Source organism: Petromyzon marinus, chromosome 32 (genome assembly GCF_048934315.1).
Source record: "Petromyzon marinus isolate PM22_M1 ecotype Great Lakes invasive population chromosome 32, UKy_Petmar_22M1.pri1.0, whole genome shotgun sequence".
Lineage (NCBI taxonomy): Eukaryota > Metazoa > Chordata > Hyperoartia > Petromyzontiformes > Petromyzontidae > Petromyzon > Petromyzon marinus.
The window spans coordinates 1,786,957-1,802,560 of record NC_133698.1 but is presented as its reverse complement, the minus strand read 5'-3'; the positions used below and the strand labels follow the sequence as shown (position 1 = coordinate 1,802,560).

The 15,604-nt window shown below is 51.9% G+C and overlaps 1 protein-coding gene across 2 annotated transcripts in view; it reads left to right on the top strand.

Moving 5' to 3' along the window:
- The window catches only part of IGSF9B (immunoglobulin superfamily member 9B), a 164,239-nt gene that overhangs the window by 131,356 nt on the left and 17,279 nt on the right, over positions 1-15,604 (top strand). Inside the window, exons 17-21 of one of the 2 annotated variants that reach the window (XM_032964377.2) lie at positions 4,961-5,002; positions 5,981-6,026; positions 12,717-13,225; positions 13,693-13,862; positions 14,792-15,522. In XM_032964377.2, coding sequence (XP_032820268.1) covers positions 4,961-5,002; positions 5,981-6,026; positions 12,717-13,225; positions 13,693-13,862; positions 14,792-15,522 — 1,498 coding nt within the window. The remainder of the gene's footprint in view (positions 1-4,960; positions 5,003-5,980; positions 6,027-12,716; positions 13,226-13,692; positions 13,863-14,791; positions 15,523-15,604) is intronic. The other variant, XM_032964378.2, reaches the window with a different exon arrangement.

The window sequence follows — 15,604 nt, the reverse complement described above, 5'->3', positions numbered from 1 at the left end:
GATTCTAAGTTTGCCCAAGGCTTTTTTGTCCTTCCCCCGCACCTCCGGTTTGCACGGTTGGCTATGTACGGTGCAAAAGAAGTTTAACATACATACATACATGCATTTACCAGCTTTTGGTTGTTTTCACTGCCAGATGCCACGCGTTTGTAGTCAGGATTCTACATTCCTCTGGACGTGTGTACCCGTTTTATTTCAGAAAGTCATCGAGAATGCAGAAAAGAACGGCAGTTGAATTTACGCTCGTATGACAAGACGGTTCGAGCACGGCGGACTTTGCAATCCCCCCATAACGGCCCTTGACAAAGTGGACAGTGGCAGCCATCGACCCCTTCTCGGCTAGAGACGATGGGTCCCACGCAGTGCGAGGGCAGCGGGTGTAGCCACTGATGCAAAGTAACCCGGCACACTCAGGGAAACTTTGCCACAGCATGGCGGGGGGGGGGGGGGGTCGGGGGAAATGCTGAGCCGAAGCCAATAAACGTGATAAGGAAATCCAGTGATCATTGACGTCCTCACGCTGGTGAGGTGAAACATTTTATTTGAGAAGTGAAGGCAGTCTGCTGTTAGAATTGATCTTCCTGCTAGAAACCCAAACTAAAGTGCGATTTATCACCAAATCAAATGTCATTATTATTACTACAATGCTCGTTTACCCACGAAAGCCTCATTGAGTCTCCAGTCTTGCTAAGTTTTCACGCTAGGGGGGCAATGTTCCTGCTGCTGTGTGTGATCCCAATGGAGTAATTTGCAGGTAATTTTTCAGAATTGAGATATTTTGGCCAATCCCGGTTCAAATGTGTGTTTTAGCTATGGGAGGAAACCCATGCAAAACAGGGGGAGAACATACAATCTTTACACAGAAAGGCGGCGCCGTAGTAGGGAATTGAACCAAGGCCCTTCTTTCTGAGGGTAACCATTACTCCACCGACCTACTACAAATTCACATTTTAAAAGGTTTGCTTTTACACTTGATACGTGTATGTGCAGAAACAGCCTGGAGATGTCGCAGCTTTTACAAAAACGGAAATGGACGAATTCAACGTTTCCCCACTACCACGGCTGCACACCTTCCGCCAGTGTCTCCACACGTGGCTTTGATGTTTAAATCGACGTCTGTGTGCTTTTGCACTTGTGTAACGATGAAACACTCGCTTCTTATGAATACACGTGGCCACACCACGTACAGAGCCAAAGTGTCAAAGTGATTTCCTGCTCAAGATGAGCATGGAGGCGGTGCTCGGCTCCTGTTACAGCCCTGAGCCAGAGGAAATTCAACCTATCTACGGTGGGGACCAGTTTATCCATCGGACAGCCACTGTTGACTTCCGCACAAAGTGGTGCATTATGTTATCGACCCCCAAACAGATGATGATGATGGTCTGAGTAAAGTATAAGCACACCGCATAGCGTGCCGTTGCGCAGCAAAACGTACCACACACCGATAAACAAGGGGGCTTCCTCTGGGCCTCTCATGTCGTGGATCTTCGATTTGAGTTCCCATCTCATCCGTTGTCAACCCATGCAGGAGAATGAGGTGAACGCCGAGTGCAGAATCATTCTTTGAATGACCGTGACCTCTGACCTACACCGCTTACCGTTGCTCGTGGTGCCTCCACGGTTAGAACATTTGTGGTTGCTTTTCCACGACTCAACCGAGCAGTTATTTTGCCTTAACATTTTTGGAACTTTCAAACGGTGAGAACGATTTGGCTGTCACCCTAAACGCTGGCCGGAGTCTCGTTGTTTGGTCAGATTTATGTCCATGGGCTTCCGAAAATAAAAAAAAACAACTCTCCTGAGAGCCATTACACACGATCTCTTTTTTTTTTACTATTTACTTATTTTCATTTTTACTTTTTTTATAAGGTAAGGACCACTGAGCTGTATAGCTTAATTTTGGAAGCCACCTGGCTATTACAAATGTAATGGTTGACTTTGACGCGGACAACTTTATTATTTTCTCCGACACCACTTTTATTACAACTCTTCACATTACGTCTGCGAGACAGGCTCGCCGTGCTCCGCCTGTCCCTCTCCGTCGCTCGCTGTCTCCGTCCCTCTCCGTCGCTCACTGTCTCCGTCCCTCTCCATCGCTCGCTGTCTCCGTCCCTCTCCGTCGCTCGCTGTCTCCGTCCCTCTCTCTCCCGCTGCTCTGCTTGTCTCTGCTCCACTGCTAGCCTGTTCTGTCTCCTATGTCTTCGCTCCGGTTCTCCCCGACCTGCTTCTTTCTTCCCGTCTCCCGAATATTTCCCCGTTCTCATTACCAACCAATTAATTAGGCCGCGTGCCACCGACGCCCCGCGACCCCCCCCCCCGCACCTGTTACTTGCCCCCTCTATTACCAGACATTCCGGCGCCACTCCGCCCTTGACAACAACCCCGGCCAATCACAGCCATACATCGCTTACCAACTTAATTGGCCCGTCATTACTTCACAGTTCCCTGCCGCCGCACCTGGCCGGCCCGACGTGACCCCACTGTCCATAACTCGCGCGTCCTTACCATCCACCCTGTTATGCGTGTGTTAATCCACTACACAAATAATAGCTCAACGGAGTGGTTTATCATCATGTGGAAATGTATAGCAGCCAAATAGTCTAAATGCACGATGATTCCAAATGAGGAGGGAAAAGCCAGATGATCCGGCAAAAATTCCACGCCACCACGGGAGAGAGATTAAGAGACACACAAAATCCAAATATAAAAGCATCAGGGTTGGGATCAAACCCACGACCTCCTGTATACAGTGAGGGAAAAAAGTATTTGATCCCCTGCTGATTTTGTACGTTTGCCCACTGACAAAGCAATGATCAGTCTATAATTTTAATGATAGGTTTATTTCAACAGTGAGAGACAATAACAACAATAAAATCCATAAAACCGCATGTCAAAAATGTTATAAATTGATTTGCATTTTAATGAGGGAAATAAGTATTTGACCCCCTCTCAATCAGAAAGATTTCTGGCTCCCAGGTGTCTTTTATACAGGTAACGAGCTGAGATTAGGAGCACACTCTTAAAGGGAGTGCTCCTAATCTCAGCTTGTTACCTGTATAAAAGACACCTGTCCACAGAAGCAATCAATCAATCAGATTCCAAACTCTCCACCATGGCCAAGACCAAAGAGCTCTCCAAGGATGTCAGGGACATGATTGTTGACATACACAAGGCTGGAATGGGCTACAAGACCATTGCCAAGCAGCTTGGTGAGAAGGTGACAACATATTCTTAGCTCTTTCGGTAAAGTCACGTTGAAGGGAAACAATAAAATAATAAAATATATATAAAACAATAAAAATTCTCACGACGTTTCGACCATAACACAAACGGTCGTCATCACACACCTGATGACGACCGTTTGTGTTATGGTCGAAAAGTCGTGAGAATTTTTATTGTTTTATATATATTATTATTTTATTGTTTCCCTTCAACGTGACTTTACCGAAAGAGCTAAGAATATGAATTACTGCAGTCACGAAAGCTTTAAATCAAAGGTGACAACAATTGGTGCGATTATTCGCAAATGGAAGAAACACAAAAGAACTGTCAATCTCCCTCGGCCTGGGGCTCCATGCAAGATCTCACCTTGTGGAGTTGCAATGATCACGAGAACGGTGAGGAATCAGCCCAGAACTACATGGGAGGATCTTGTCAATGATCTCAAGGCAGCTGGGACCATAGTCACCAAGAAAACAGTTGGTAACACACTACACCGTGAAGGACTGAAATCCTGCAGCGCCCGCAAGGTCCCCCTGCTCAAGAAAGCACATATACATACCCGTCTGAAGTTTGCCAATGAACATCTGAATGATTCAGAGGACAACTGGGTGAAAGTGTTGTTGTCAGATGAGACCAAAATGGAGCTCTTTGGCATCAACTCAACTCGCCGTGTTTGGAGGAGGAAGAATGCTGCCTATGACCCCAAGAACACCATCCCCACCATCAAACATGGAGGTGGAAACATGCTTTGGGGGTGTTTTTCTGCTAAAGGGACAGGACAACTTCACCACATCAAAGAGACGATGGGCGGGGCCATGTACCGTCAAATCTTGGGTGAGAACCTCCTTCCCTCAGCCAGAGCATTGAAAATGGGTCGTGGAAGGGTATTCCAGCATGACAATGACCCAAAACACACGGCCAAGGCAACAAAGGAGTTGCTCAAGAAGAAGCACATTAAGGTCCTGGAGTGGCCTAACCAGGCTCTAGACCTTAATCCCATAGAAAATCTGTGGAGGGATCTGAAGGTTCGAGTTGCCAAATGTCTGCCTCGAAACCTTAATGACTTGGAGAAGATCTGCAAAGAGGAGTGGGACAAAATCCCTCCTAAGATATGTGCAAACCTGGTGGCCAACTACAAGAAACGTCTGACCTCTGTAATTGCCAACAAGGGTTTTGCCACTAAGTACTAAGTCATGTTTTGCAGAGGGGTCAAATACTTATTTCCCTCATTAAAATGCAAATCAATTTAGAACATTTTTGACATGCGTTTTTCTGGATTTTGTTGTTGTTATTCTGTCTCTCACTGTTCAAATAAACCTACCATTAAAATTATAGACTGATAATTTCTTTGTCAGTGGGCTAACGTACAAAATCAGCAGGGGATCAAATATTTTTTCCCTCACTGTACCAAGCAAGGTAGTTAACATTTCGCCACCATGGCACCCCCTCTGTGATGTCCGCTGCATGGGGCGCTTCCATCGCGGCCAGCGCCTCACGTCGAGACTCAACCGTTACCGTGCCGCGCCGCGGTCTAGCCTAGGGGGACCCCCCGGTGGAAGCCGCCTCTGTGCGGCGCAGAGTGAATGCAGTACCTGACCTGAAAAGTGGGCTTTCGTCTGCCCGCAGGGAGACGATGTTCCCACGTGTTTTTTTTTCTTTCCTTTATTCGATAATTTACGAGATAAGTGGTCAAATTTGGTCCCTGACACCAACACGCGATGACCAACTTTTTTTCCAGTGACATCGGCGGTACCGTTAACCACGTCCACTGCGGAGCGAGGTGACTGGCATCGCATTCACCCGTTCGTGTGCACGCAGCATTAACCAAGGTGGTCACGGGGGTGCTTAAACTGCAAATCTCTACTGGACCATGTTGAAACAGAGAAGAAGGGAAGGGGAGAGGGGAGAAAGGGGAGAGCCCTTCTCAGGCTTTGCAGGGCCCGAATGCGCCTATCAGTGCAGAGCAGCGGAGTTATCTGTCAACCAACCGGGGGTGCAGTGGAGGGGGGATATAAAAGAATGTGTTCATCACATTCTCGATCCGTAAATAGAGGAAGCCCTGCCCATGCCGTGTCGTTCATGGGAGCAGTTTGACCATGCTTCACCACGCGAGTCGGTGCGGGGTTGTTGAAGGGACACAGGGCAGGCACCGGTATGTACACGTGGTTGTCCTGAGATATGTTGCGGTTTGACACTGGACGACCTCAACGAACATTGGTAAAGACATGATATCGTTTTTTGTTGGGTTAGTTCGCGTAAATATGAATGTGTTGTTAAACCCGTCACCACCCAACACAGGTGATTAGTAAAGGTTTGTCATATAAACAAAACATGCCCAATTAGTTGCTAGTTCAGCACACCGGTTGTGTTCGAAAGTAAACCCACAACATTTACAATTCAACACACTGCTGTGCAGTGGCGGACATTAAAACAAAATCCCTGCTGCGCAGTTTGAAAAAGAAGTAGGCCATCGTGTGTCGGCTTCACGTCCAAATTAGAAAAACAACACCTCAGCTTAACTGGATTGGCTTTACGTACAGCAACCATCACCACCGCCCTCTTCTGTGACGTCACGCTGACCGTGTTCATTAAACGCTGAGACGTCTTCGTGGTAGCCTCGCGCTGCTAAGAATGGCAGTGCGAATGCCAAAAGTGTACTATCAGCTGTCAGTGGGCAACTCTTTGAACTTCTCTCGCAAGAATGTGGTGGGCGAGGTCGAGACTGCGCGTAACCGGTGCCTGTTGTTGTCCGTTCCAGTGCCTCACCTCTCCATCACCCACTGTAAGAAGAGGACAGAATCTGAGTGAGTGGAACGCACGATCCTCACCGCTGGTATTGGAGGCCCAGGGGCCCGTTGCGTTGTGACACCTCGAGTGAACGTTGCCGTCGATTTAAATGACAAAATAATAGCCATCTCTACACAAAAATATTTTTTTCAAACAGCCCATCGGCCAGACAGCCTTCCTTGGCGGGAGTGCTTAATTTTAGCAGCGAGCACTCGTGACCGGTTGTCATCAGTCAGCGTCTCGGCAACGCCAACGATGATTCTGAATTAGATCGGAAGCCCGGGGAGTGTTCCACCGGAGTTGTTTGGCGCAACCGGTCACGGGCCTGGACACCGCGAGCCTGCCCTGGCCCCGCTACGGCACGAGTTTTATACAAGTCATGTTGCATGGCCCTTCAACCCCTGTTGTCGGTCTAACGCGTGGTGTACCGCTTGCTAACCGTGGTGTACCGGCCCCTAACCGTGGTGTACCAGCCACTAACCATGTTGTACCAGCCCCTAACCGTGGTATAGCGGTCGCTAACCAGGGTGTACCAGCCACTAACTATGGTGTACCGGCCGCTAACCAGGGTGTACCAGCCGCTTCACCAGAGTGTAACTGGTCGTTAACCATGGTGTACCGGCCCCTAACCATCGTGTACCGGCCGCTAACCACGGTGTACCTACCACTAACCATGGTGTACCGGCTACTGTGATGTACCTACCGCTAATCACGATGTACCTACCGCTAATCACGGTGTACCTACTGCTAACCACGGTGTACTGGCCGCTAACCACGGTGTACCTACCACTAACCATGGTGTACCGGCTGCTGTGATGTACCTACCGCTAACCATGGTGTACCTACCACTAACCACGGTGTACCGGCCGCTAACCACGGTGTACCTACCACTAACCATGGTGTACTGGCCGCTAACCATGGTGTAGCGGCCGCTAACCATGGTGTAGCAGCCGCTAACCATGGTGTACCTGCCGCTAATCATTGTGTGACGATGGGTACTCAACTCTGGCGTCACTTCACAATTACCTCCACCATGGTGAAATATGGGGCAGGACGGTCAGCCCCACAATGCAGTGTAGTGCAGAGATACCCACGGACCAGGCTTTTAAGGGCCGAAGTAATTGTACTTCTTTTCTTATGCTTGGTTACAGACAGTAGAAGGAGAAGTGTGCAGCCCCCGCACCCCACTAATAGGGCCCCAAACCCCCTGAATTCACAAATCAACAGAAACACACGGCTCACTCTCAAAAACACTTGCACCTATGACCCTACACAATCCCACCACGCACACACACCACACATACCAGATCAGTAGTGGCGGTCGTTATGCCGTTTCACTATTTTATACACAGCACCAAAACCTATTCCACTGTCCACACACACTGTAGACAGCCCGTGGATATCCCCGAATAGCCACACCGCATTTAAATCCATGGGATGAGGAAACTAGCAGTGAGATATTAGGCATCGGTCCCAGAGGCCTTCAGTAGGCTGGATCAAGATTCCTGCCTTCTCCCTTCCGATCCTCACTCCAGACCTTGGGCCTTTGGTCCCACCCCAGAGTGAGCTGCCTTGCTCGCTCAGCTCACTGCTGCTGCTGGTGCTGCTTTTGCTGCTTCTGGTGCTGCTGCTTATTATTCTTCTGCTGGTGCTGCTCTAACAGCCAGCCCCTTTCATACTGGAAGATAATTCCAGGCTCTTCTCTCCAGTATCCCCAACACCGCTTCACCTCCTGTATCATCATTCGATGCCATTGTGAACCCCATTATATTGTATTTGTGACACAAGGTGTACCTTCCGCTAACTACGCTAACCACAGTGTACCTACCGCTAACCATGAGCTACTGGCCGCTAACCACACATTAATTATTAAAAGGTAAAGGCGCAGTCCTGTAATTTCTTGGTACGGTCGCTGCTGGCGGAAGTGCCTCCACCCCGGGAGAGGTCACGTAAGCCTCTATGACAGTTGGGGTTAAACCACTACGGTGCGATGAACGCCCAAGTCGCGAATGAGAAGACGTATGCTCGCAGTTATTTCTCCTGTCCATTGTGCGGGTCGCGGTTGTTGGTCCTAACCACCGGGTGCCCTGTACGTCTCTCTGTACGACCAACCTTCACCACCACCACCGTGTCGCACAGTGTGTGAGCGGCACGCACCAGCACACTGCTCTCCCCCTGTTCTACACGGGTTTCCTCTGTGTGCTACGGTTCCCTCCAGGAGTAAAAAAAAAACACTCGCTATAGAAGTGCTAATAGTCAAACATCCCAACGCTGACAAATCACCTGCAAATTACTCAATTGGGATTGAACACGAAACAACATCCCCCCCTACAGCAGTAACTTGGCAGGACCCTCGGTTGGCTACAAACGGTGTGAAATAAGTTCAATAAAGATTCTCAAGACTATTTGCCAGGAGGTTTTCCTAGGTAAAGAAACGCAATAAATAAAAATAATCACCGGTGGTCATTAACCACTGTCACGCATTAACTGTCACACAAACTCCGGTCATCCGCGCAGCAGCAGCGGCTTTTAGCTAATCATCGAACAAGGGCGGCCACTGCATTGCACGCTTTCAGATGCAATTCTGCGGCCGTCTGGAATGCTCTTCCTTCCGATATTAGGAAGCCGCTGGAGCTATGCACTTTTACATCTAGATTGAAAACTAATTTCTTTATAACTGCTTTTTGTGTTTAGTTTGTTGTACTTCCCCCGGAACCTCTGAATCGCACAGTTGTCTAAGTACGGTGCAAAAGAAGTCAACATTTCTACATACAAAGACAAATCGTGTTCTTCATGCATTTCACCGGTCGAAAAACTCTTGGTGCTGATCTTATCTGATAAATCCCAGGTGCAACTGTCAAACAAACAGCCCAGACACCCATGTGAATGGCTTGCCTATGCAATGTGTTGATTGTGGCGTTTTGAAAAATACCGAATGTTGTTGGAACAACAAAAATAACTGCGATTGAACGGCGCTTTTTTGTCTCGAACATTGAGCCAATTTTAATAGAACAAATGGGTGGCAAATGTGATTAATGTAAGAAAAAATAATTATATTTCCGTCACATCCCTTTACTTCTATCACGGAAGAGGTGCCTGATAATGCCGTGGCCAGTGGAGGTGACGAGACACGGGCCTTCCCCTGCATCGTGCCCCAACACACCGGCGCCACCTGTGATTTGCGTGCCATATTTAATCGTGTGCCGTCGCTCTCTACTTGAATCTCGTGGTGCTTAAGTCAAGACTGAAGTGCAATGCAATTTAGATGTCGAGCAGCTTGATGTTGTCGAGCGACTAGCTATCAGCATGGCCAGTGTGCGTCGGGAGTCGGGGGCGACTGGTGTCTTAGGGTGTGGCTGCAGGTGTGGGAGGTGCAGCAAGTTGGCCCCTGCCTGTAGGTTTGTGAGCAGCAGGTCGGCCCCTGCCTGTAGGTGCCTGAGCAGCAGGTCGGCCCCTGCCTGTAGGTGCCTGAGCAGCAGGTCGGCCCCTGCCTGTAGGTGCCTGAGCAGCAGGTCGGCCCCTGCCTGTAGGTGCCTGAGCAGCAGGTCGGCCCCTGCCTGTAGGTGCCTGAGCAGCAGGTCGGCCCCTGCCTGTAGGTGCCTGAGCAGCAGGTCGGCCCCTGCCCTCTGTCAAAGGGAAGGGGAGTGGACGTCTCTTACCAGCAGAGGTGCTGAGGACAGTGCTAGCGCTGGTGAATTATATGCAATTCGTGAGGGCTCGGGGCACTGAGATAAGGTTCAAGGCAACGTAATTTGAATGTAAGCAGCGTCTGGACACGGCATCTGGAGACGTGTGTAGATTGCATTACAATGGGAGAGCACCTTTGCTCAGAGAGCACATTGCACATGCATGTGAGAGAAGCCTGTGTGACGCCGATGATTGTGGATTGATTTAAAAAATTGTTGCTTACTTGGTGCTTCCTTTGATGATACGGTAACAGTGTCAATCGCACTGCGGTGTGACAACGGTGAAGATGACGTGCACATGTTTCACTTATCGTGTTACGAATAAACCATTGTTTTTTGCTACATGCTCTTTCGTGTTGCCGAATGTGACGTGGTTCGGGATGCCGTTTGACCCTCGGACAGACGCACGGACAGACACTCGGACAGACATGCGGCGGCGACGGCGACACTGTCGAAGGGCTCGCCGTCTCTTGAATCCCCCCCCTCCCGCCTTACTACGCAGAAACGTTCCAACAGGGAACGCACGACCCTGCGTGCCTGGCGACTTGCAGCAGCAAGCTCTACGTGAGCCAGCCCGCTAGAGCCAGCCCGTTACAGCCAGGCCGCTAGAGCTAGACCGTGTGAACCAGGCCGTGTGAGCCAGGCCGCTAGAGCCAGAGCCAGGCCGCGTGAGCTCGCCCACTAGAGCCAGGCCGTGTGGGCTAGCCCACTAGAGCCAGCCCGCTAGAGCCAGGCCGCTAAAGCCAGCCCTCTAGAGCCAGGCCGCATGAGCTAGCCCACTAGAGCCAGGCGCTAGAGCCAGGCGCTAGAGCCAGCCCGCTAGAGCCAGGCCGCGTCAGCCAAACTGCTAGAACCAGCCCGCATGAGCCAGTCTGCTAGAGCCAGGCCACGTGAGCCAGCCCGCTCAGCCAGGCCGTGTGCTTGCCTCGGAGGTCACAGCGCTGAGCCAGTAGTGTGACAGTTGGCGAGATGTTAACTACCTCGTCCTTGGTATGCAGCAGGTCGAGGGTTCGATCCCGACCCTGACGGCTGCTGTATATTTGGAGTTTGCGTGTGTCTCTCCCAGTGGTCGCGTAGATTTTTCTTCGGATCCTCTGGTTCTCCCTACACATTTAGAATCGATGTTGTGTGTTTCGAGTATTTGGCTGCTATAAATTTCCACATGATGAGCCACTTCGTTGGGACATCGTTTGTGGCTAGGTCGCTGTTGAAAAAGAGCTGACTTGCTCAGTGCGTCTTTTCTGGTAAAATAAAAAAAAGTTTATATCCCCGGGGTTCAAATCCAGGCAGCTGGCTGTGGTGAAACCGGCTTCTAGAGTCTAGGGAATGGTTGGCTTCGGTGCAGTCACCACACAAAGGGCCCCACACCAACTTTGTTACCCACACTTAAAACTTGCCTGAATTACAACCCTGAAAATTAAATATCGGTTTAACTGTCGCACGACGACCATTGCTCTTGTACGGTTAGAGCGAGTGGGGAAATGCTGCCCCCCTAACCATGTGTGTAGTTCTGCGATATCCATTTCTGTGGGCCATTTTCTTGCGCAAATTTAGTTGCGCTGCTCCACGAGAGTTCCAGACGGCTTCTTTGTCTCATGGCACGATGCTCACAGCACAATCTGGATTCAGTGTTGGGAAAATAACAAAATAAATTAGCAAGTATTGCTTTAGAATGCGTGTGACCAGTGGATCTATCTCTATGTGCCACGAGATTAGCCCGCCTTCCTCCAACACTATGAGCTCCATCGTGAATGAGGAGGCATCTCCTCTAATCCCCCTCCAAAATCACTGTGTAGGTGCTGGGGGGCCCAGAACCAGTAAAACTGCGATATCCGATGCAGTGTGATCCTCACGCACAGCGTAACATTGTCCCTGTACTTCACTCACGAACGAAGTCAACCGTGTCAGCTGTTGGCAAGTTATTCGATGGCAAATAAATATTTTTTTGGGTCTGGCTATTAAATGATCTGGCTGGTTGATTTTGAACACTCCACATTAAGCCGCTGGAGCTGTGCACTTTTAAACCTAGATTTAAAACTAATTTCTTTAGACACTTTTTGTGTTTAGTTTGTTCTCCTTCCCCCCTCCCCCCGCAGCTCCGATTAGCACAGTTGGCTACGTACGGTGTGAAAGGAGTTCAACACATGTACATCACTGTTTAATTTATCTGGGCCAATGGTGAGCACAGTTGGCGTGTTAGCACTCTTACACCACGTGGCAATTCAATTAATTTGGCCGTGTCGGGTGGCGGAGGGTTACACAACAGCGTATGAGTCATAATATCGGCGGCAATGGCGCGTTTCGTTATTCTGCCATTTACTCGGACATCGTGAGCCGGAGGTGGTCGACTCCACTCCTCGCCTGCGCACGGTGAGGCATTGTCAATCCCACTCACACCGTCGGTTTGTATCTCCCATTTGGTCTTTGTTTTCAACGTTTGATTTTTTAATTGAGAATATTTTTTCAAACATCTGTTTAATTTAATTATAATCTTAGTTTGTCGTTTAAAGTTCAATCTGGTATGTTTTAGGTTATTTTTGAAGCTGCACGCTATATTGTTTGATTTGCCGAACTTTTATTGCCGCCTGCAATGTGTGTTACCTATCACGCAGGTCTCGCCTGGTTATAGCTCCTCGCGATCCCTCTTGTACCCTCCCGACCATAACGGGAAAAAAACTCAACACGTATAATAAGAAAAAACATAATAGGCGACGTTATAGGCAATGGCCCTACTTCACAGCACATAGAAGAGGCCCAAGAGGTTAAAATCGAAAGTATGGAAACGCCTCGCAGGCAGACAGCAAATATGGCCTGATACCACAAGCGTTTGGGGGGGGGGGGGGGGGGATAGAGGAGACCCCTTCAGGAGTCGCCATCCCCGGGCAGGCGTCGCTGCAAGCGTCATAGTCAGGGACCCCACCCCCACCTCCCCCCATAGGCCATCGGTAGGCCCGGAGCCTACATCCGCACAGAACGGACGGGCGACCTCCGTTGACCTCGCAAACCGCGTGCCGTCTGCAGGTCTTCTCTGGACAAAGCGAACGGAGCAGACCGGACACGCGCCGGCTCGCGGGAATCTCGCGCGGGTCTCGAGACGGACGATGACGACAACGACCAGGAGCCGTTCGGCGAGGCCATGGGGGCGGCCGCGGCGGCCCTGGCGTCCGCCGACGGCTACGCCAGGGCAGAGGGGGCGGGTGGGCCTGGCGACGGGCGGCACGCCGGCGGGCCGAAGTTGTCGCTCTACGAGAAGCTGACGCGCGGCTCCGGCCACGGCCGCTACAGCGTCTCCAAGCACGAACGCGACGCGCGACCCATCGAGCTCATCAGCCGCGGGCCCGACGGGCGCTTCACGGTGGACGGCGAGGAGGTGGAGGAGGTGCCGCCGTCGCGGCGAGCCGAAACGCAGGACGAGCGGAGTCCGCGGTCCGAGCGGAGGATCCGGGGCTTCCCATTTGTCCGCGACATGGAGATGTACCCGGAGTTCCAGCACTCGGACATGGAAGGGGAGGCAGCGGCGGCTATGGGGGGTAGGGGTCTCCCTCCCTCCTCTCCCTCTCTACAGCTTCCCAGTCAGCAGTAGAAATGGGAAAACCGCAGTCGATCAGCAGGTCGCGTGTAGTGGGCCAAAGCATTGGGTATGTCACACCTCTTACAAAGTAGGCCAATTACCCTCTAGAGGGGCTCTCTCCAGGGGGTTCCACTAGTGGAGGCCGTTCTGCCAAAAGTGGCATGAGCAAACAATTGACACTTGCAGGGCTGCACCTTCACCTTATTATCTTTTGTCAGAAATCGGCCAAAGATTATTTGCCTGCGAAGCTCTCCTCCCAAGCGCGAATTTACTTGTCCACGGCCTCGTCCCTCCACGTCGTTTCAGACAGGAAGCGGTGTGGTGCTGTGCGGTGCAGAATCAAATGACCACATTCACGAGGGGTCGCGGCGGCGATGGATGTGTGCGATGGACGTGTGCCAACTGGCCACCGCGTGTGCCCGCCAGGACCGCCGCACGGCTCGCAGTTCGGCCGGGAGGTGAGCGGCACGTCCAGTCGCTCGCCATACGCCCACCGCGCTGATGCTGGGAGGTCAAAGGGCATGGAAGCAAGGCACCCCAGGGGTCAAGGGGAGGATTCGAGGTTCCTCTATGGCATCGGAGCGCAAAGGCAGCCGGTACGCACCTCGCCCCCACCGCACGGCTTCTCGTGCGCAGTCAAGCGCAGCTGGATGTGTATCCCAGTCCACTCGGTCAGGGACAGACGACCTGTGTTAGAGTTTGAGTTGGGATTTGTCCAAAATCACCTGTGATTTGCTGCCCAGGCACTCGCGTACCTCTCCAAAGTGCATTCGGTTCATGCCATATGATGTTCAGCACGATGTCCGATGTTTCGCTCTACATGCTAGGAGCTTCTTCAGGAACCCGAATTATTACCCGAATTTTTCCTGAAGAAGCTCCCAGGACGTGGAGCGAAACTTCGGACATCGTGCCAAACGACACGTGGTATGAACTTAAAACACATCGGAGAGCTATGCAGGGATAATTACGTGGAATCTGTTGATATGAGACACTCAATATTATTTGTATTCCCTGCAGGTGTGCTGTGGAATTTGAATTCCTGTATAAAATTACTGTACGTGCCCACAATTAGCATCTTGATCTTACGAATCAAACCTGAATAATAATGAAATATACAAACGTTCACAGGAAATGGATAAACTTTAGGTGTTTTTTTCTGGAAGGAAAGTTGTCCGAGAGTAAAATATCTCAACGGTCACTGAATGGCAAACGAGATCTGGGTATACTATTTTGGATTCATGAATTTGCCCATAGATTTTTTGTTCTCTACCGGGAAAATAATTTGAGGTGGAACGTGTCATTAGCCAGAGTGTCCGGAGTAACAACCGACATGTACATGGCGTGGACTTGGTGACGCACACGCGATGACACGCATGCACGCGGTGACGCACACGTGGTGACACGCACGCACGTGGTGACACGCACGCACGTGGTGACACGCACGCACGTGGTGACACGCACGCACGTGGTGACGTGCGCACACGCGGTGCCACCCTACTGATCGCGCGCTCTCTTGCTTGCGCAGGAGTCGGAGGTGATCGGCATGCTCGAGGGGCCGCTCCCCATGCCCATCCGTCAGCGCAGAGCGGCCCCCGAGCCCGTCCACGGCGGTGCGGGCAGGCCCAGCGAGGGCTTCGAGAGCGCCGTTCCCATCCTGCACGTGGAGAGCCGCCAGAGGTCCTTCTCTCCCGGCCAGTGGCGGAAGCTCGTGCTGTCCATCAGCAGCGCGGGCACCTCGCCCGACCTCTCCTGCTCGCACCAGGCACCCAGCTCGCTCCTCGTCTACCCGCGGTCTCCTACCCGCTCCCCGGCAGGATTCTCCGTCTCTCCGTCGCGCTCCGCGTTGGGATACTCGTCGTCCCTGTCACGCGCCGCCGCCGGTTACCCCGCGTCACCCACCAGGGGGGCGGCTGCAGGCTACCCGGCGGGACCGCCCCGCTCACCCGCGGGCTACGCCGTGGCGTCGTCGCCGTCGCGCACGCCGGCGCTGCGCTCGCTAGCGCCGCGCCGCACCGCCACGGCGTACTCGGTGTCGCCCCCCCAGTACTACAGCGTGTCGGGCTGGGAGGAGACGCGCAGCGGCGGCGGCACCTCGCCCAGCGGGGACATCAAGGCGCGGCTCAACGTGCCACCCAACTATGAGGACCTGGTCCACCTGGAGCCACCGTCACCACGGCTCCAGCGCTCTCCCCGCAGCGGGCCGTCCTCCTCGGTCTCCTACTCGGGGACGCAGCCCGAGCTGCGCGCCGGCATCAGGTTGGTGTTGTGTTCGTAGCCCCCCCCCCCGTGTCACACGCACAGACCCCCCCCCCCCCGTGTGTTGTCCCCGGTGGCTGTC